The 22,897-nt window shown below is 45.9% G+C and overlaps 1 protein-coding gene across 2 annotated transcripts in view; it reads left to right on the top strand.

Moving 5' to 3' along the window:
* Nucleotides 1-758: 758 nt before the first annotated feature.
* The window catches only part of CDH13 (cadherin 13), a 1,164,779-nt gene continuing 1,142,640 nt past the window's right edge, over nucleotides 759-22,897 (top strand). Inside the window, exons 1-2 of one of the 2 annotated variants that reach the window (XM_005592649.4) lie at nucleotides 759-923; nucleotides 13,484-13,589. In XM_005592649.4, the coding sequence (XP_005592706.3) occupies nucleotides 844-923; nucleotides 13,484-13,589 (186 nt within the window). In that variant the 5' untranslated portion in view covers nucleotides 759-843. The remainder of the gene's footprint in view (nucleotides 924-13,483; nucleotides 13,590-22,897) is intronic. The other variant, XM_005592650.4, reaches the window with a different exon arrangement.

Consider the following 22,897-nt stretch of genomic DNA (forward strand, 5'->3'; position numbering starts at 1 on the left):
TAGATGTCCCTCTTACCCTCAGTCCCAAAGCACCCCGTTTATAAAATCCCTTAAGCAGTGACTACGGCTGTTCTGAGTACCTGGGGGTAGTTCAGAGCTTCTGAGAGGTAACATCCATACATAAAAAAAGAAGTTTTCTCCAATCCAGATCCCAGCTTTGGTGCCAGATGCACATTTGTGGAGTAGGTGGCTAGTCAGACTCTCACCTGAGCAGTTAATAAAATCTATTGCCCCTTGATGGAATTTTTTCTGCAAACTCCAATTGATCTGTCCCCTTTGTGATTTGTGAGATGGCAGGAAAACACCAAACACCATCATGACTTGGGCCACAATGGGGGTAAAAAAGGAAAAAAGAAAAAAAAAATCCACTGCCAAGGCTTGCCAGGCATAGAAAGGGCTGGAACTGCTGGGGTCATTTTATTTGATTTATTGGAAATAGAGTAGATCTTATTAACATTTTAATAAAGAGAATCTTTTTGCACTAGGCTGGAAGTGGCCGCCAGTCCCCCGTGCAATTCCATTCACTGGAAAAGTGGAATCAGCTGGCATTGCCCAGCGTGATTTGTGAGGCTGAGCCCCAACAGTCCAAAGAAGCAAATGGGCTGCCACCTCCGCGGGGCTCGCTCCTCGCGAGGTGCTCACCCCGTATCTGCCATGCAAAACGAGGGAGCGTTATGAAGGAATCCGTCTTGTAAAGCCATTGGTCCTGGTCATCAGCCTCTACCCAATGCTTTCGTGATGCTGCTGCTGATCTATTTGGGAAGTTGGCTGGCTGGCGAGGCAGAGCCTCTCCTCAAAGCCTGGCTCCCACGGAAAATATGCTCAGTGCAGCCGCGTGCATGAATGAAAACGCCGCCGGGCGCTTCTAGTCGGACAAAATGCAGCCGAGAACTCCGCTCGTTCTGTGCGTTCTCCTGTCCCAGGTAGGGAAGAGGGGCTGCCGGGCGCGCTCCGCGCCCCGTTTCCGCATTCAGATCGCCCGGCACGGGCAGGGTGAGGGGGCTTTCGGGGGGTCGGGGCCTCCGGTCGCGGCGGCGAAGACAGATCAGGGCTCGGTAGGGAGGTCATTCCGAGCCCAGAGATCCTAGGCACCCCCTCACACACAGGCTTCCACTCTGGCGTGTGTGTGTGTGTGTGTGTGTGTGTGTGTGTGTGTGTGTGTGTGTGGAGGTTTGTTCACGGGAGGAGGAGAGAGCTCCCGGTCCTTTTTTGCTAGCAGGGGCGACATTCTCGCCCACATCAAGTGGGGTAACTTTGGTTCCCTCCTCCGGAGGCTCCGTGCATTGGAGAAAGACTCAGTTGGAGGCGACTCCAACGAGCCGCGGTTTCCAACCCAGCCCAGCGCCCAGCGGCGGAAGCGCTGCTCGAGTCCGGATTGCGGGCTGCGGGGCTGGAGAGGCCGAGCAGGCACCACCGACTTCCCGGGGCGCCCGGGCCCCCTGGCACAGCCCGGCTGCGCGCTGGAAGGCGCCTCGGGGCAGCAGAGAGCCGCAGCCCGGCTGCCGCTGTCGCTCAAAGGCGCCGGCGCCGGCCGCACCCGCATCGGGGTCCTTTTGCTCACAGACCCGGGCCCGAAAGGGCCGGAGCGCGTCCCCCGCCAGGGCGCAGGCCCCAGCCCCCCGCACCCCTATTGTCCAGCCAGCTGGAGCTCCGGCCTGATCCCGGGCTGCCGCCTCTGCTGCCTTCCCTGGGCGGGAGCGGAGCGCAGAGAAAAGTTCAAGCCTTGCCCACCCGGGCTGCAGCTGCCTGTTAACCCTCCGAGCGCTGCGGCGCGAGGGAAGGGCCCGCCAACCAGGAGAGGGGGCGAGGGAGACGCGGTCAGCCTGCAATCACCTCTGCATCTCAGAGATTTCGGGAAGTTTGAGTGCAGGAAAGCAGCGCTCCGAGGCCAGGCCTGGGGTGCTGGCGGCTGTGGGGGGCACGCCCAGCCCTGCTCGGGGGCCTGTGGTTTCGGAGAGCACCCGATCCAGTCCCCCATCGCTTCTCTGGCAGGCTTTGGGACTTGGAGTGAGCTGGCAGCCTTCAAGTGGGTGGATAGGAGCCAGGGCAGGGCAGGGCCGGGCAGAGAGGAGGGAAAGAGACAGGGAGTGCCTCAGGGTGCTAGGAATAAGTGTTGAGTTCCTGGCTGGGGTAGAGCCTCAGGTGTGAGTTTGCGGGTGAGAGGGAGGGGAAGGGAGTTGGGGTCCCAGGTAGGGACTGTCTGGGATGGGGAGACAGGAGCAGCCTTCTAAGGGGAGACACTGCTAGAGCAATGTTGGGGTTAGACTTTGGAAATGGGCTAACGTCTCAGAAATGCAGTGATGGGTGATAGTACCAGGGGAGATTCAAGTGCCTGGCTGCTGAGCCCGCTCCCATGCTCCTGAGTTGTTTCTTTCTTGGATATACAGTCCCCATTGAGGACTGCCCAGTTATAGCTCCTTTTCTACCAGGCTTTGCTGGTTGATTATCTTGGGGTCTCTACAATCTTGAGTCTTGCCATGGATCCCAAGCCTGGCTGTGAACCAGTTTTCCAGATGTCCTGTAATCTAAAGATTCCTAAGGCTGTATGTGTGTACATATACCCCAGTTTAGCAAGGCGGTTTGGAGCATGCCTCAGACAGAAAGGATTGAGACAGATCCTTCCTGCCATCTGCTAGTGGTACCACCCTGGGCAAGTTGTTTAACCTCTTTGAGCTTCCAAGTTCTCCATTGTAAAATAATCTGCTGCCTTCCTAGGACTGCTGAGTGGATAGGATTGCATTCAACAGGATGTCCTATGCAATGCATGCCACTCTGGGAGCTGTGGGTGTCTGAGAGCACTTACCATTGCGTTGTCCAGGACTTCACAGTCCTCTTTTTTTCTTGGCAGGTTTCAACCTCAGTTCAGATTCCAGGGCTTGCCCAAAGTTATGCCGCCTTTACAGCAAGACAGACCATGTGACAGGGCCCCAAGATCGATTTTTATGCACTAAGGGCTCTGTGCATGGTTCTTTTTGCAAATGAACTGGTGGGTCTCCTCACCCAGGGCCAGGCTGGCACAGGTGGGTTCTGAAGGCTCACTCTATTTATTTAGACGAAGGAAGCAGAGATTTTGCTGTGAATTGAAATGATTGCCCTGAGAGGCTTATTTCTATTTTCAATTGTTATGCATATCAGAGCAAATGTCCACATTAGGATAGTAATGGATATCCCGGTAGCAATAGTACCTCACAGAAAAATCATTTTGATGCAATCCAGTTAACCGGCAAGAAGTTCCACTGCAGAGCTCTGTGTGCCATAGAAAAAAGTGGGGAAAGTCTTGAAGGCTTTGAGTCGACAAGTAAAAACAAAACTTTCCTGAGGCAGAGAGAAAACAGAAGGAAAAAACAATGTAATAAAGCAAATTAGTCACTCGGCCCTGGTGGTGTTCAGGCAAGCCTGTATGTTTTTTTCCACCACAGTTGTAAAGCATTGGGTCTGGCTTTGGAAGCCATCAATCTCTGTAAGCCTACTGGCTTGCTTGTTGTTTTAGGCATTTTGGTAGGAGGTGAGGAATTCTAAGCATCAATGACTGGAAGCTGGCACCGTTGAACACTCACCTCTCCTATCCCCTGGGGTGTTTTGGGGAAGTCTGTCCCAGAAGTGGCCTCTGGAATTTGCCTATGATAAGTAATGAGTACGAAACAAATCAAGAAAGAAATGAGCAAAAAAATTCTGTGGTAAATGTGATTCCCCTCCCTATTTGGGTAGCACTTACAACTAACCAAGAGTTCTAACAATGAATGAGTAATCCCCCAAGAATTAGGAATTTAGGGAGTGGTTCAGGCTTGGAGGACAGTCACTTGGGAGTGACTAAAGGTTCAGGCTTGGAGGACAGTCACTTGGGAGTGACTAAAAATGTTCCATGGAATTCTGAGATTTCGCTATAAAGTGGGGAGTTCTCTCTTGGGGTCAGAATCTTGATTTTCAGGATTTTCAATGAGAATCAGTGTCTTGTAGTGCTCCTGCAAATTTGTGTGTTATGTTTTAAGAGCACTGTTTATTTGCAGAACCTTTTGGATGAGGAAAAAGACACAGGGTTGAAGAGAGTGCTGTCCCCTGCCCCCCTAGGGTTGATACATGACAGCCTGTAAGATTTCCAGAGCACTAGGGAAACGGAATATGTAGTAAAAGGAGTCAGTGATAGAGTTCACCTGTCTGAATATTTTTTTTAGCAAGTCCCAAAACAGGTTTAATAAACTGCAAAGCTGAGTATGTAATCTGGAATTTGTGTAATTCCACAGTCTATACTAAAAGCCCCAACAGTCATCTTAGCTGATCGCTCCTACTCTGCCTCCCTCCCTTCTCCCCTTTTCTATCTTTAGCCCTTGGGTTTTCCATTAAGTAAAATCTATTTCCTTCCAGAAGTATCCTCTATGTGTTATAGTGAAATTGCCCAACAAACCAACATACCCGATAACGGCATTATCTAAAAGTATCAGCACTTGGATGTGTAAGTTGAGCCTCAATCTGAAGTTCAATGTTTAGAGTAAAGTATAGCTAGGTTCTTGAAAACATCCTTATTTCCTTCCAAAAATACAATTGCTCGGGGAGTCTAGTTAATTTATATTTAGTGGAAGGTAAGGAAAAGGACAAACTATGGATTTAATTTACACCTGAGTGACAATCATATCATCTAAGTAGCCAACAGTGTTTCTGTGTGCGCATCTGAGCGAGTGTGTACATCTCTGTGCATTTTGATCTTGTAATACCTGTTGAAAAATTTCTCCAGAAGAGGGCTCCATCCACAGCATTACAAAATTCTGAATCTACAGCTCATTTTAAAGAACTTCAACGTAGCAACTCCATCAAAACAAAACTATTCTCCTTATTACACATTATCTGCCACAAGCATCTCCAAATGAGAAATCCTGCCATTTTTCACTGTCTTTCTTTCTTTCTGTATCTCTCGCTTGCTTGCTTGCTTTCGCTTTCTGGCTAGCTTTCTTCTTGCTTTCTTGCTTTCTCTGTCTCTCTCTTTCTTGCTTTCTTTCTTTCTTTCTTTTGCTTTCTTGCTTTCTCACTAGTTTTCTTTTTGCTTTCTTTCTTTTCCCCTATTGTAGCTGGTTCTGTTCTAATTCATTCTTCAACTCTGTATCCCCTGTGAGTATTGGAGCAGGGAGAATTTCAAAGACCTTTGTAGACAATGCAATATGGAATGTGAGGAAGTTTTGAAATTTCCTGGCATTTGACTTTGGTTGGACTTGATTTTATTCTTTAGGCAGCCAAAAGGCAGGAACAGTTCTGCCTGTGGAAGGAGATAGCCTTCCCCCTTACATAACCACCCAGAAGCATGCCTCCTGAGCTTGGTCCACTCACTTTCCAACACCCATTGAAAAGGAGAGGGAAATATCCACCTGTCATCCAATTTCAATAATCAGCTGGACAGAATCAAACCAAGTGACCAGTGGTTTCGGCATTGTTTCTATTTAGCTGTCGACCAGGTGCCCATGCACCTATGAGAATCTGACCCTCCTGAAGGATGTTGCCAATATAATTCCCCACAGCCTGCTTCTTCTGCAGCCACCTGGGATCCCAGGCCTGGCTCCCGAGGTATGAACAGGCTGCACAGACAATGGTTGGGCTGTAGGATCTCTTGCTTCTGCAGTAGGCACTCAGCAGTGGCCTTATTCTAGAGTTAGGGCGGAAAGTCATCTTTCTCTGCTGAGAGAGGCAGCTTCGGGGAAGGCAGGAGAGGAGAAGAAAGGACATTTCTAACTTGAAGTGCCGACTGAGCCAGGGTCTGTGGAGGTAAATGGGTCACCCTCTGGCTTAGCAGGTTGAACCTCGAGACATCTACTTGGTGGTAATGAAACTCATCTCTCCCAACCCTGCAACTCTGGCTTCTGGGCAGAGGTTGCCAAGTAGCAGCCACAGACTAAATTTGGCGGTGGATGCACTTTGTTTGGCGCAAATGTTTTGAAAATTGTACATTAATAAAAAAGAAATCCAGGTTTCTAGTATTTCTGAAAAAGTCAGGTCAGACAGCCCTAGATCCACACTTCCACATGGCCATACTTGACAGGGCTGAGTCACTACTGCCCTGTTTAGGCAGGACGTGCCTTGGTAGCTTGCCACAATCCCCACCACTCTCTACTACCTAGCCTTCTGTGCTCACTAATTTTGCCTGCTTGCCTCTAGGGCTTTTTGAGTTTGGAACCTCTGCTTTCACAAATGTTGAGGTTTGATCAAATTGATGCAGTTAATTTCTCAGTGATGGACTATTTGAAAAGGCAGGGAGCAGCCTTTTCTCATTCCCTGTGATTGAATTCCATGGATGTGTGCTTTGGAACAGCATGACCAAGGAGACTGCCCCTTCCTGAGCACGTTACTGGCAGCACTGCTGGACGGACACCCAGAGTGACATAGCACCCAGAGAGACACAGCACCCAGAGTGACACAGCACCCAGAGAGACACGGCACCCAGAGAGACACAGCACCCAGATCATTGCTTCAGATGTAAGAGTTATGCAGAGAAGTGACACACTGCAGCTCTGAGTCAGTACCAGCCCTGGCACACCAGTGTGTTGGTACAAAATGTCATCATGCATCGGCAGCCAAGGGACTCTGAAACCCTGGGATCACATAGAGGCCCTCATACCCTCTCTGTCAGCAGTCCCCAACCATTTTGGCACCAGGGACTGGTTTCGTGGAAGATAGTTTTTCCACGGACTGGAAGTCAGGGGATGGTTTTGGGATGATTCAAGCACATCACATTTATTATGCATTTAATTTCTATGTTGTTACATTGTAATATATAATGAAATAATTATACAGCTCACTATAATGTAGAATCACTGGGAGCCCTGAGCTTGTTTTTCTGCCACTAGATGGTCCTATCTGGGGGTGATGGGAGACAGTAACCGATCATCAGGCATTAGATTCTCATAAGGAGAATGTGACCTAGATCCCAGCCATGCACTGTTCACATAGGGTTCTAACTCCTATGAAAATCCAGTGCCACGGCTGATCTGACAGGAGGCGGAGCTCAGGCGGTAATGCGAGTGCTAGGAAGACATTATAAATACAGATGAAGCTTTTGCTTGCTCACGGGCCACTCACCTCCTGCTGTGTGGCCTGGTTTCTAACAGGCCATGGACTGGTAATGGCCTGGGGGTTGGGGACCCCTGCTCTATGTAGTGTTGTACCAAGAGCATCGCTGTCCTTGGAGAACAGTGACACCTGGACATCGTCATTCCAGGAGTGTTGCTCCCCCACGGTGTAGACATAACCAGAACATCACAATAACTTACTGTACTTAGACTTGCCAGGGCCTCTGGGAACACCGTCCTAGTATTCAGCACCTCTGTAACTTCAGGACAAAGTTGCATCTGCAGCTTTGTCACCTAGAGTACTTTTTTTGAGACAGAGACTCACTCTGTCACCCAAGTCAGAGTGCAGTGACGCGATCTCGGCTCACTGCAACCTCCACCTCCAGGGTTTAAGCAATTCTGTGCCTCAGCCTCCCGAGTAGCTGGGATTACAGTTGACCGCCACCAGGCCCAGCTAATTTTTGTAGTTTTAGTAGAGATGGGGTTTCACCATCTTGGCCAGGCTGGCCTTGAACTCCTGATCTCGTGATCCACCCGCCTCACCTCCCCAAGTGCTGGGATAAACAGGCGTGAGCCACTGCGCCTGGCCGAGTACTCTTATGCATAGGACACTGTCACACCTAGCACCGTCCTGGAGCTTGTGTGATGTTTTTATATCTGTTTTGACAGTTAACACCCACAACTGTTCTACACACAGTGTTAATGCTACAATTAATGCTCTCTGGCTCTGTAAATACCAGACTAATCTGTCTGCCTCATCCCATACCAGCAGGTGAGCCTCAGATGATTCTTGTTTTCCATAGCTCCAGACCCCAAAGATCAGGGTAAATATAACTCCATATACTCATATTAAAAAAAGTGATTGTTTTTCCTCTGCCAGTTGCCAACAGAAGTCAAATTCTCAAAAATTAACATTAGCAATAGGCACGTTTTGACATGTCATGTCTCATTTCAAAGACACCAATGAGCGTCACCCGATCTGCTGCAGAGGCACAAAGACCCTGTGTCTCCTAGCTGAACGCAGGCTGGGCTGGGGCGGAGGGCAGCAGCTGCTCAGCCATCAACAGCCCTGCCACATGCCTGGGCAGGGCCCGGAAATGAGCTCAGCCTCTGGAGGAGCCTGGGGAATGGAAGGAAGGAATGTGGCAGCCGCCATCCTTGCCTTACGGGGTCTTCAGGCCAATGTCTCTTTCCCCCAAGGTGTTAGGGAACCGCATTCCTGTGTTGTGTGCTGCAGGAAGAAGGTGCTGGCTGCAGACACCTGAAGCTTGAGCTTCTGTGGCTGTCTCCCTGTGGACTGATTGATGTAGGCCCTGTGGAAAGTTGCTGGACACTGCCAGCAGAACCGAGGCTGACTCAGACTGAGCGGAGTATCCCTCCTCAAATGCCATCAGCCGTTGGGCATTTGGGATCATCTAACTAAGGGGTTGCAAATTATGGCCCGTGAGCCAATTTCTGCCTGCAGCCTGGTTTTATAAATAGTTTTATTGGATGATAGCCACACCTATTCATTTATATAATTGTTTATGGCTGCCTTTGTGCTATAACAACAGAGTTGAGACTGTCTGGCCCCCGAAGCTGAAAATATTTACTATTTAGTCCCTTAGAGAAAAAGTTTCCTGACTCTTTATCTAACTTAAAGTTACAGCCAAAGAGGCTTCTGGGAGTCTTCTCATATAAGGGGGGGCCTGAGAAGTTCAGCCATTAGGGACTTTTCCTCCCAGGCCCCAAGCACTCAAGCAACTTGAGTTCAGGGAGATTCACCTGAGACCAAATGGCTCCAGTAAATACCTATGATCTCTGTGGAGGACCTACTATGTTCCAAGCACCACTTGTGTGTTCAGGATACAGCTGCTAATAAGGCAGACTGAGTCTCTGCTCGGGGCTCACAGCCTGGCAGGAAGGATCAATAGCAATTAATGAATAATTGAAGATGGAGACAATCGCGATGAGGGAAGGAAGCCCAGCTGTGTGAGGTCATGCCGTCCTAAATATTTTGCCTAGGTGTTCTTTGTCTTTCTCCTCCACTAGACTATAAGCTCCGTTGTGGCACACATTGTGGCTTGATTTGTTCACTTCTATACTCTCAGGGCTTAGAACAGTGCCTAGCACATAGTAGATACTCAGCAAACATGAATGAACAAATGAATGAATGAATACAAGAAAGACATCAGAGGCAGATGAAGGATCTGGGCGACTTCCTTGACAACCTGATGCTTGAGCCCAAATCTGGAGGAGCAGTAGGGCTTCCAGACAAAGACACAATAGAGGGCGTGGGTGGGGAAAGGCATTCCAGGAAGAAGACACAGTCTGGGTAAAGTCTCTATTTAGGGGAAACACCACACAGCCAAGGCAGTGGTGTGAAGTGTGGCTGGGAGGTGCCAGAGTCGATGGGGCCTTGTCAACCACTGCAAGGATATTGGTGTTTTTCTCAGAGCAAGTGGCAGCCATTGAGGGTAATGAGGGAAAGGTACAGAGTGACATGATCAGATTTGCATTCTGGCTATAAGTAGCAAATGGGTTGGAGCTGGGTAAGAATGGAAAGGAAAGTCTGGTCTAGGGCTGAGATCATGGGACGCTGGATTCAGGAATGATGGTACAGAGATGGGGCAGATGAGCGAAGTAGACTGATATGGTTTGGGTCTATGTCCCCAGCAAAATCTCATGTCAAATTGTAATCCCTAATGTTGGAGGTGAAGCACAGTGGGAGGTGATTAGGTGATCATGAGGGCGGATTTCCCCTTGCTGTTGTCGTGATAGTGAGTGAATTCTCACAAGACCTAGTTGTTTGAAAGTGTATAGCACTTCCCCCTTTGTGCCCCCTCTCTCTCTTGCTTGCTGTGTGAAGATGTGCCTCCTTCTCCTTCCCCTTCTGACATGGTTGTAAGTTTCCTGAGGCCTTTACAGCCATACTTTCTCTACAGCATGCAGCATTGCCAGCCAATTGAACCTCTTGTCTTTATAAATTACCCAGTCCCAGGCAGTTCTTTATAGCAGTGCGAGAATGGACTAAATCCTATTCAGATAATCCAAGAGACATATAGGCGGATAACTTGACAGGCCTTGATGGTGGCTGGGTATGGAGATGGCAGGGCCGGGGAGAGGTTAAGGATGCCAGCTTGAGTTCTGACTCTTCCAATTGGCAGGAAGAGTCAAACAAGGAGACCAGGTGTTAGACATTGTAAACAGGGTCGGTCTGAGGGCTTCTCTACATGGGAGTGGAATCCAGGCTGCAGAACGTTCCTGGGAGAGGCACCTAAGACCTGCATTACAGTATTGCCAGCAGATCCAGTCCATGCTTGCATCTGGGATGGCCACTGTGGGGGCCCGGAAATGCCCTTGAATAAAGTGACCGAGGTGCAGCCCCTATAATTAACCAATCTCTGAGACTTTTCATGCACAAGATATTTAAGAGAAACATTGCCAAGCCCTTTAATCGTTTCTTGAACATTCCATCAGCAGCAATGGAAATAATTCTTACATGAAGCAAATAATTATCTCCTACCCTCAGCAATCACTTTGTGAATGCTAATGAGCCTCTTTCAGCATGTTGGGTGTAGCCTTGGTGACTTATGTTTTTGGTATAGTAGGAGAATATTCAACTGGGTGCCAGGCAGTGGTATATTGGTAAATGTTTAACAATGGGGCCACTCTAAAGAAATACCCAAACCAAAAAGCAAAACCCAAACCAAGATACAACCAAGTAATTTGTAGCTCTTGCCAATTTCTGTGGTGTAAATACTCCCATCATGGGCAATTTGAATCTACTAACCTGAGGGTTTCCTAAAAATTTAACAATGGGCTCTTGCAACCTGATACTAACTGGCTCCAGCACACCATGGACCTGGATCCTGTTTCTAGCTCACCCCCTCACTCATGGTGTGATCTTCAGCAAGCAGCTTCAATGTTTTCATCTGTAAAATGGACCAGGTTTCTTGGAGGTTCAAGTGAGTAAAAAGATGTTAGAATGCAGGGAAGTCTAATTTGCTGCAAAGATGCATGCAGGTTATCTAAATCATTCTCACTTATAAGGAAACAGGTCCTTTGGCCAGGATTCTACAGCTGTCTAACTGGGCCCTGTAAAAACACTTAGTGAGTTTGACTCAGCCACTGAATGAAGTTTGGTGTGTGAGAAACAGAGGGTGTACCTCTGCTCCTTGCAGTTCTGCATATTTTTGCAGTAAGAAAGATTATTGCGTTCTGTGGCAGTATTGATTCTCAACGTGTCTATCTTGTTTTCCTGCTGTCTTTCCCTTCTTTTCTTCCTGCTTTCCTCAACAAAGATACTTAGTGAGTGCTGTATGCCAGGCACTTTCCTAGGTACTTTATCCTCAGAAGGTGAGGTCTGTATAGTTACTGTGCCCTTTTAACAGATAAAGAAACTGGTGAGTTTAAGGAACTGGCCCAAGATCACAGAGTAACAAGTGGTGAGCTGGGATTTGCACCTGGGTCTGTGTGTGGGCGAGTCCACCTGGGGCCCATGTCTTCACTTAGCAAGTATTTATTGAGCATTTAGGGAATTCAGAGGTAAACAAGATGAACTGAATCCGTGTCTCATGGAGCTTATAGTCTTGTGGGAGCAGCAGATAAAAACAAGTAAGTAGTTGAAATAATTACAAATGTGGTAATTGTTACAATAGGAAACAGTAGAGGCTGAAATAGACTAAAGGGAGGAGAGGCTGCTGTGCCCTCCTTTGGTTCCTTTCATCTGCCTTGCCTCCCTCTTTCTGCCGTCTTTTTTTCTTCCTTCTTCCCTTAAATGTGAATACCTACCAAGTATGAAGAATGCTGCAAATCTGGGAACCCAGAGGTGAGCACGGCAATCTGGGCCCTCTCCAGGAAATGCGCTGGAGCAGAGTTAGAGCCAGGGGCTGCCTGGACCCAGAGCTGCTGGTGCCTTGGACTGCTTAGGGGCATTAGGGAGACCTCCTAGCCCTTTGGAAGTGAGCTTGAATCCCTACCCAGCCATTTACACACTGTGTTGCCTCAGATAAGTGACTTCATTTCCCTCCTTGTCTGTTTTCCCCTGTATTAAAACAACTAAAAAGGAAAATCTGTGCTTGCCCTGCAGGATTTTTGTGAGAATTAAATAAGTGTATGCTAATGATGCCATCCTATGCTTAAGAAATGTTGGTTGTATTACTTTTCAACCTGTTCCCCAAGGAAGTTTATGGTCTAAAGGTGTCATGGGGCCTTGGCTTTCAGGATGTGACTAACTTAATGGGGGAAATGACTGTGTATTTTATAATGCATGGACATTAAAAAAAAAAAAAAAGTTTGCTCCCCAGGGAGGATTTGCCAATTCCCATATTAGTAGGTCCCCCAAGATTGTTCCCCTGGGGATTCATGCCTCATAAAATCATTTGATCTGGTGGGATCTCATCTTCCTTTTTTTTTATTATTATACTTTAAGTTCTAGGGTACATGTGCACAATGTACAGGTTTGTTACATATGTATACATGTGCCATGTCGGTGTGCTGCACCCATTAACTTGTCATTTACATTAGGTATATCTCCTAATGCTATCCCTCCCCCCTCCCCCCTCCCCACAATAGGACCCGGTGTGTGATGTTCCCCTTCCTGTGTCCAAGTGATCTCATTGTTCAGTTCCCACCTATGAATGAGAACATGCGGTATTTGGTTTTCTGTTCTTGCAATAGTTTCCTGAGAATGATGGTTTCCAGCTGCATCCATGTCCCTACAAAGGACATGAACTCATCGTTTTTTATGGCTGCATAGTATTCCATGGTGTATATATGCCACATTTTCTTAATCCAGTCTGTCACTGATGGACATTTGGGTTGATTCCAAGTCTTTGCTAAAAAAATTGGGATCTCATCTTCTTAATGTATGTGCCCATCAGCTGTTCCCAGGAGGCTCTATTAGGGCAGTATGTGTGTGTGTGTGTGTGTATGCACAAATGTGTGCACCAGTGCCATGAGTACTTTTTTAAAGTCCCTCCATGTAACCACAATTTACTGTAGCTGCTATGCACTAGTTACCCATGTTATCTGGAATCCTTCCTGCAACCTTTAGAGGCGACTCTTATTCCCAATTTTATATATGATGAGAAGTTCTGAGTGGTGGAGTCATTTGCTCAAGGCCACACAGTCACTGAGAACTGGGACCATGGTTTGTACCCATACATCTTTATTCCTGTACATATTTATTTTCCTCTATGTTGCACTAGTATATAAAAGTTTCCTTTCCCACTCCCCTCATTATATAAAAATTTTTTCCTTTGTCTATTTTGATCTCCAGCTCCCTTAAAGTCAAGGTAGCTGCCTGGGATGACCTCTCATTTGAGTTCCTGGTCTCTCAAAGTGGATCTGGGCCCTGGGCTTCCTGTCTGGGCTCCTGATTGCAACCTTCAGAACTGGGTTAGCCCAGGGTCGTTTGTGTTCTTTGTCTCCGGGTCCTTGCTTTTGACCAGGGCCAAAAAACCCACCTGCACTGCATGGTTTCCCCAGCAAGAACATCCCAGTGAGAATGGCCCACAGATGCCTGGGCATGGCTCACCTGCAACTTCAACCATGCAGGTAAATTCTGCCTGCTGCTGTGTCCTGCAGCTGGATGGCATTCTTCCCTAGGGGTGCTAAGAAACCCTGTTGCCTAAGTCAGTGCTTTCTGCAAGTTACTTTTTGTAATGTTTTCCCCAAACAAAAAGAAAACAAGAAATATACAGCCTGTAGCTATGTAGAGACACATGGATCTATATGGTGTGGCAATTGGATTGAATCTAACTTGAAGTTTATTTTTGTCTTACCAGACCAGTGTTTTTTTCCTTTTAAGTGCTTTAGTGAGGGTTGCCATTGATTCAGCAAACACGTATTGAGTGCTTATTATGTACCCAGCTCCGTTTTCCATACTGGCCACAGAGCAGCAAGAGCATGGCCTTTGCCCTCCAAGCCCGTTCTGGTGGACAAACACTCTCTCCTTTGACAGGGTCCTCACCACGCTGTGCACCGTCCCGCCACTCGGTGGCCGTGCCTATCTGTGCATTCCCTATTTGGTTAACTCATTCATTTAACAAATATTTACTGAGGGAAGACAATATCTCAAGCACAGTTCTCAGCATTGGGGGAGGCAGCAGTGATTAAGAAAGACAAGATTGCCTTCCCTCCTTGGAGTTTGTGTTCTCATAGCGGAGAAAGACAATCAACAAGAAAAATAAATAAATACGGTAGTTTTGCGTAGTGATAGTGCTGTAGAAAAATATTCAAATGGGATAGAGTGATAGACAGAGTTGTTCTGAGCTTGTCCACCACCCTCTCTTGGGATAGAGGATTCTTTGTTCTGATGGAATGGCCTTTCTATGGTGTAGAGATGAAATGTGCTACCATTTGTGAAATGAAGTTAGTAATACCTAGATGGCGTTTTTGTCCTTACTGATAAAGTGTTGTTGGTCAACTTTTGTCAACTCTCTACTTTTTGTTTGTGTTCACATTTTACTGTTGGGAATTTATAAACATGGCAACCAATGATATAAACCAGGGTAGGTATCCTTTTTCTGTAATGAGATATCTAGCTGGTTTCTCTTGCAACTATTCAATTCTATCAGTGTAGCATTAAAGCAGCCACAGTCAATATGTAAACGAATGGGCAGGGCAATAAAATGTTATTTACAAACACAAGCAGAGCTAGATTTGGCCCTCAGGCTGCTGTTTGCCAACCACTAATCTAAACCAGTAGCTCCCTTACCATCTGGTCAAGCTTGTTTAGACAGGGATAGGGCAGAGGCCAGCAAAGGGGACCAGGCATTCTCTTTGGCCTTAGTTGCCATGAAAATCATAGTACTTCTTTAGGGTCACGTATCATGAGATTATTCACATTAACTTGTATCAAGGTAAAGATGTTGGTATTCAACTATGGAACATAATTCTCAGACTAGCTCTAACATAGGAATAATTTAGCTTTGTAATAATTATCTGGACTACAATTTTTAAGGCACTCTTGCTACCCACAAGTATCTCGGGGTTAAACACTCTCTTGGATTGAATTCCTCTAAAGAAATAGAGACACAGAATTGGGTTCAGGGGGCTAAGTTGGGAAATGATCTCAAGGCCCATAAGTGAGCGAGTTGGGAGAGTGAGACCAAGAAGAAGGAAAGCCAGCAAGCCAACAGTGAATGTGTCATTGAGCTGGTCACAGTCATGGGAAACTGACTCATTGCTGCTGGGTCTCTACAAAAGCACTGTGTAAAGCTCATTTCACAATGACCCCTCTGCAGAATAGTTGGCTGGGGGTGTATTCACCTGCCCTTATCTTCTGCTGGGCAGGAGTGACCCCTGCCATCATTAACTTATCTGTGCTTCCCTGTTGAGTCTTTGCTGTCGTGGGGAGCAGCCATGACTTGGGAAGCATCATAGCAGGAAAAATGGAAACGTATGGCAAGTTGTTGGACTGTCCGTATATGCCCTGGGTAGGGCGTGAATATACGAGATTTCTCTTGCCACCATTATGCATTAATGGAAACTTCCTCAGTAGAGCTAATGGGTAACAGAAAGAGTTATAGTAGCGGTAGTTTTTAAAACCTTCTGAATTTGGTTAAGCACCCACCTGCAGATATTCTCTTTCCCACTAGATGGTACCAGTATGCCAAAGCCCTAGAATGCTACCTTAGGGCCTCATCTTTGACATGTGATACATTCTCAATACTTTTCAACATTGAGTAAATAAGCCAGTTGGGGTCAAAGGAATGAACTATGGATGTTTTAGGGACAGGAGATGGGAGAAAAGTGGAGGCTGTCTAAACAGTTACCCTCATTCACGCATTAAGTCATTTATCAACAAATATTACTCAGCACTGACTGACTGCTCAACACTTTTCTAGGCACTGGAAATACAGAAATGAGTAAGACAGGCCAAGCCCCTGCCCTTGTGAGCTTATGTAATGGCTGGGGGAGAGACAATAAAAAAATGAACAGCTAGGTATGTGATGTCTGCAGGAGGGTGATGAGTGCCAGGAAGAATGAGAAAGCAGGCAAGGGTGTCGACAGCGACAGGGAGAGGTCATGGCACTTGCCTTCCCTGTTGGCTGGAGGGTGAGAGATTATTTCCATCTACTTCCCAAACCCAGTTCTTCCATTCACCAACTCCTTATGACACCCCTATGTGGTTTATTTTTGAAATGAAGCTAACAGCTCATGGAGGGCAAAAAAAAAAAAAAAAGGTGCTTGGCAAATGGGTGTTGATGAGTCGGGACCCATTGCAGCCTAACACCTAACTCAGTGGACAGCTTGTTGGCTGATTTAATTCGTCTGGAAACATTCTGAATTGCTATTGTTGTTGACACACAATAGAGTTGCATTTAACTCAGAGGTTAGACTATAAGGTCAGGGTTTAAGGCAAACACAGTTGTCATTAACCTTGAAATCTTTTAAGTTACCCATTAAAGTGTGCAGTGGGCATGGTTTAGTGTATGCATCCCCATATTGTAATCAATAGGGAACAATGTATAATGCATGCAGTAATGTACATAGCATAATAAAGAATATATGCAAGATATAATTTTATAGCATTTAATTGCAGTATTTACATTGTTCTTTTTCTCTCTCTTTTTGGTGGAAGAGCTGGCTTTCCATTAGTTAAATGTGCATATGATGAGACTTCACTGTATTCATTTAAGCCAGATTCCTAATCGTACGGTCTCCATCAGACTGTGCATTAAGTAAGGCAAGACCTCTTCTCTCTGTTTGTTCCATTTATCTGTGGATTCCCACTACCAGTCAGATGCTTTGGGACGGGGGAACTGAGGAATAATAATAGTAGCAGTGGCAGTAATAGTAGCTGGTATCAGTGTGGCGCTGATTTTGAACCAGGCCTGGTGTGAGTACTTTAGATGTATAAATCAGCACATTTAATCCTCATAATGACTCTGTAGGATATCTACTATAGTTTTAATCCCACTTCATAGATGGGGAAACTTCAGGACAACTTAGTGAAAGAACCTAATAAAGCTTTAGGACTCTAGGGCTGAGATTCAAACTCAAGACAGTTCCAGACACACAAGGCCACATGTTGTATGATTCCATGAAATGGAACAAACTGTCCAGAAAACTGAAATCCATAGAGACACAAAGCAGATTAGAAGCTGTCTAGGGCTGGGGCAGGAGGAAATGGGGAGTCACCACTAATGGGTATAGAATTGCTTTGGGGAAGATGAACATGCTCTAGAGCTAGATAGTGTTGGTGATTACGTAACTCTCTGTAAATATACCTAAAACCAGGGAATCATATATCTTAACCGGGTGAGCTTTATAGTATGCTAAATATGTCTCAGTAAAACTGGTATTGAACAGAAAAACAAGCAAACCTTGGGCAGGTCATCCTCAGGGCTCCTGTTTGTTCATGAGCACACACAACCTGTCTTACAGTTGTTCACCACCTGCTGCTGGTGACATTCTACTTGCTTTACTTATATTAACACAGCGACTCCTCAAAAGATCCCCATTGTCCAGCCTACTGAGATCAGAAAGCGGAGGCAGAAAGATGTTGAGAAACTTGGGACTGGCAAGTGGTAGTGCCAGGATTAAGACCCAGGATGTCTGAGTCTAATTCTTTCTGGCTATACTGGTTCCTACATGTGTTTCATTCATTAAAAGCAACCTGTGTTATTTGGAGTTGGAGGTCACCTTGGCCTATTGGAAATAAAGCAATGGTTCTTCCCTTTTGTTCTGCTGATTTGTAAAGTGAATTAAGAACCATCTTTTGTCTCACTGGTTATTATTCCCATAGTAACCCACCCTGGTGTAGAGTTCTGGCTGCAAAGCTCTCAGAGACTGAAGAAAAGGAGATGTGTTAGTGTTATTGACTTTTCTTTGGAGACAGTGTCTTTCTCTCTTGCCCAGGCTGGAGTATAGTGGTGCAACCATAGCTAACTGCAGCCTCAACCACCTGAGTTCAGTCAACACCCTTGCCTCAGTTCTCAAAATAGCTAAGTGGGACTACAGGCATGGACCACCAGGCCCAGTTAATTAAAAAAAGAAATTTTTTTTTAAAGACAGGGTCTTGCTATGTTGCCCATGCTGGTCTTGAACTCCTGGCTTCAAGTGATCCTCCAGGAGTAGCTGACATTACAGGCTTGGCTGACTTTTAAAAGTAGTAAGTGGTTTAGGATGGGAGTGGCATGGAGGTGGGGTGGGGGCAGAGAGAGAGAGAGGAGAGAAATCTAATTGATATGCTAATTGTCATTGTACTCAAGTTGATAGCAGATTGCTGGAAGGATTTAGGATTTACCCAAATTAACATGAATGTTTGGCATCCCTTGGCTGGTGCGGCTGAAGAATTCAATAGCCTAGTAATGAGAAGTCAATCTAAGGTCTAAGGCTGGGAAAGGAGCTCTCACTTCTTACATCCAGTGCTCATCACTCTGCAAATCAAGGCCCCCTGAACTGCTCCCACCCCTGCCTTCTGTGTCTCCCTCAGTGCCCTCCATCACCCCCCTATGGAGTTCCTTTGATTCTCAGGTCCCCTAACCATGGAATGTACTCTCTGCCCTCACTTATGGGTTGATGATTTCTATCCTTTGTCATGTTTAAAACGCTGAGTGACAAAGCCATTAGCTGTGCACAGTGAACCAAGGAAAGCAGCCTAGACCTGGTCCCCAGAGAACTGGTTTGTGGTGCTGGAAGGGGATGCTTTATGGAGGCAAAGCTGAGGGGCTGTACGTGTCTTCATAGGTCTCCAGTCTGTAGAAGCAACCAAGCTTTGGGCTGGGGCAGAAGTCAGTACTTGAACTGGCTCTGGCTGAGACCTGGGCTCCCAGGTAGCCAGCTCCCGGGTGACAGAAGTCTGCTGGGCTCCCTCTGATTCTTAAAGCCTTCCCAGGTAGCAACAGGAGATCAACGCAAAGCCACGAGAGTGTCTGATTCAGTCCTCCCTGGTCAGTTTTTCAGCACAGCATTTTGCAAAATGTGTCCTGAAGAGATACTGGTTCCATAGGAGGTTAATATGGGTTCTGGGGAAAACAAATTAGTTGAATCAAAAAATTAGTTGTATAAACTAATATTTTGGAAAACTCTGGAGTAACTGAGAGAAGTGAGTTTTGTTTTTTCCCAAATGAAAGTCTCTGAGATTGCAGTGTGTGTTTCAGTTTCAGAGGGCTCTTCCCAAACCCCTGAGGATAAGGAAACTCTTGTACATAGTGGGTCTCGGGCACTAATTCACAGGACACACTTCCGAAAACAAGGTGCTAGGATGCCAGATCTCAGAGTACGGGCTTCAATGGGACCCTTCACCCAGCTCCAGGACCAACTGGGAGCCTGTTAGGACTGCAAATCCTGCCCTCTGAACCTACAGAATGAGCATCTCTGGGGGCAGGCTCAGAAATCTGTATTTGCACATTCCATTGGGTTTTCAACTCCATCCAGAATAATTCTTTGAGTGTCACTATGAATATTTGCTGATCCTTCTGACATCTGTCCATGTTGCTTGTTTATAAAGTGTAGTCTAAACTGTTGGCTGTCAACTGTTGGGGCAAGGGGGGTTGTAACCCTCAGGGGACAGTTTGCAATATCTACAGACATGCTTGTTTGTCACAACCTGGGGAGGGGAGTGGGCATCTAGTGGGCAGAGCTCAGAGATGCTGTTCAATATCCTACAATGAACAGTGCAGCTCCCACCACAAAAAGTTATCCTGACCCAAATACAGTAGTGCTGAGGTGAAAAACCCTGATCCAAATGCGTAGCTGCATACTCACCCAGCACACACAGGGATTTTTATGCTTACCTTATGCATTATTACTAGGAGGCTAGAATCTGAAGCTGGGTCTGTGAAAAGATACAGCAAGCCAGTATTCATGCATAATTTTTCAAAAGGTAAAACCAAGACTCTTGGGTAAATACACACTTTAACTCATTAATTTATGAAGAAATCAGTAAGATGCCATGATTATTTCAAAGGGCGTTTAAGAAGCTAAGGTATTCGTGAGGAATTTAGCAAAGAAGTGTGAAGATGAGATTGCTGAGTTAGATAAAAACTGGTTAATGTTTCTGTTCTACTAGACAAAAAGTATTTGCATCTCAACTGGACAAATGTTGACCATTTAAGCGGTGACTTCACGTTGTCTGGGATCTTCAAGAGCAAACAATGAGATGAACTAAGATGAACACTCCTAGACAACTTCAGGTGGTCCCTGACTGATAACCAAAGGAAGTGCCACCAACTATTTGGGCCTTGTTTGCAAGCTTTGAATAATTTTTCTGGTGCTTTAAGCACATTTATATATATATAAAAAAAAATTTTAAAAATATATATATTTAAAAACATATATATTTTTAAAATTTATTATATATTATAAAAATATATTTATATATATTTTTTATATATATATATATATATATATATATATTTTTTTTTAGACAGAGTCTCGCTCTTTCACCCAGGCTGGAGTGCAGTGGTGGCACGATCTTGGCTCACTGCAACCTCCACCTGCAGAGTTCAAGCAATTCTCGTGCCTCAGCCTCCCAAGAAGCCAGGATTACAGGTGCCCGCCACCACACCCCGCTATTTTTTTTGATTTTTAGTAGAGATGGGGTTTGACCATGTTGGCCAGGCTGATTTTGAACTCCTGACCTCAAGTGATCTGCTCATCTCAACCTCCCAAAGTGCTAGGATTACAGGCATGAGCCACCGTGCCCGGCCTAAGTACATGACTTTTAATTTACTGGTGCTGCATGGTCTGTGAAAAGTGGGGCAAAGAAATGGGAAGTGATGGGAGGAGAGGTCACAGGAGGCCAAGGTTGTAATATGGATAGAAGCCATTTCTTACCTGTCTTCCATGCAGTGTGGATTGTGATAGATGCTTTCATTCAACTCTGTGAGGTGCATCTTATCATCATCTCCATCTACAGATGAGAAAACTGAGTCAGAGAAAGAGTTAGGTATGCCAGTAGCAGGCATGGGCAAAGGAAGGAGAAAGCAATGATCAAGATGATAAAGGGAGGATTACAATTAAGCCAGAGACAGGAAGGATGATGGTCTAAGCTCAAGGGAAGCATGAGTCCAGATCTGAAGCAGAAATACTCAAAGCACGTTCAGGGGGTAAGGAGGAGGCTGTTTATGGGTGACTATGAATGTGAAGGCAATGTGAAATTGAATCAGAGCTACAACGATGACAGTTATTAATAGCATCAGTATTATTTTAGCCAAAGGATTTTACTATTGCTGTGGGGCAGTGCCTTGCAGTACACCATGACAGTCAAGAGCCCAGGTCTCCAGGGAAGGTTACAGTTTGAAGCCCAGCTCTGTCACTGTAGGGCTGTGTGGCCATGGGCAAGCTGCTTAACCCCCGTGCCTCAGTTACCAGATCTATGAAATGTAGGCAATGATATGACTGGGATGGGGATTCCAGAGAACCTTGTAAACACTTGATCCAGCAAAGAATATGGCCTCAGAAGATAGACGTTGGATGTGTTTATGTAGACAAGGAAATGAACAGACAAGACTTAACAGATCATGGTTGTGAGCAACTTGGCTGTCAGTGTCACAGTCTCAGTTTGAGTTTCCTCAAAAGCAGGTTCTGTGAGGAGGATTTGAGGGCAACAAATTCACTTGGGAGCTGGTCCAAGGGGAAGTGTAGAGGAGTGGTAAAGTGAGGCAAGGAAGGAAAGGGAAACACACGAAGGGTCTGTTACTCAGCCAGGTACTGCTGTGGGTGTCTGGAGCTTAAGTCCCCTGGGAACCTTTGGGAGTCAGTGTGGAATATCTGCTTCTGAGCCATCCCACCTGAGGGTCATGGGAGCTCCAGACTTTATGCCACAAATCTGGTGGGCATTGATTCAAAGCTGCCCTAGCTGGCATTGATTTTGAGACTCCTGGACTACTCCAGCCTCAGAGAAAGTAGTCAGTAAAGAGGTGTAGGTATTTGCAGTTGGAAGTTGAGCCAGCCCTGTGATGGAAAAGCCAGAAGAGACAGGATCTTGGGGTTGGGTGGTGAGCTGTCAGTGTCTACTGTGGTTAGTATCTGATGCGGTTTGTCTTTGTCCCTGCCCAAATCTCATCTTGAATTATAGCTCCCGTAGTCCCCATGTGTCATGGAAAAGACCCTGTGGGAGATAACTGAATCTTGGGGGTGGGTTTTCCCTGTGCCGTTCTCGTGAGAGTAAGTCTCACAAGATCTGATGGTTTCATAAAGGGTAGTTCCCCTGCATACTCTCTTGCCTGCTGCCATGTAAGACATGCCTTTGTTCCTCCTTCACCTTCCACTGTGATTGTGAGGTCTCCTCAGCCGAGTGGAACTGTTGAGTCCATTAAACCTTTTTCTTTATAAGTTACCCAGTCTTGGGTATTTCTTCATAGCAGTATGAAAATGGACTGATACGGTATCCAAAGGCATAGAAATAGTCATGCACTTTGGGGCAGTAATATACGTCTGAGAAGTTAAACAGAGGTAAATACAGGAAAAGATGTACACAAATGCATTTATTAAATGATATATGCATACTGTATATGTTTTATGCCTTGTATGTGAAATAGTAATAATAGCCAACACTTACGAAGTAGTTGCCACACGCCTGACTCTCCTAAATGCTCTGCAAATAGGCTAGATTTCCAGAAAATGAAAACTGGTTAGGCAGCTCAATAGAATATTACATAACCATTAAAGAGGATGGTTATAAAGATGATAATGGCATGGAAAAATCATATGAATGAGAAATGAATACTAAACAGGAGATTGTGTGTACAGAAGGATTCCTACAAAGCAAAACAAGCCTCTAAATATAGAAAAAGAGGGGTGCAATCTGAAAGGAATTTATCAAAATCCTAACTGCAATTTTGTTCATGCCGCGGGATTCAGAGTTGTTTTTTCCCTCTGGTTTACGCAGCTCCATTGATATACTTGCA

This window comes from Macaca fascicularis, chromosome 20 (genome assembly GCF_037993035.2).
Source record: "Macaca fascicularis isolate 582-1 chromosome 20, T2T-MFA8v1.1".
NCBI lineage: Eukaryota > Metazoa > Chordata > Mammalia > Primates > Cercopithecidae > Macaca > Macaca fascicularis.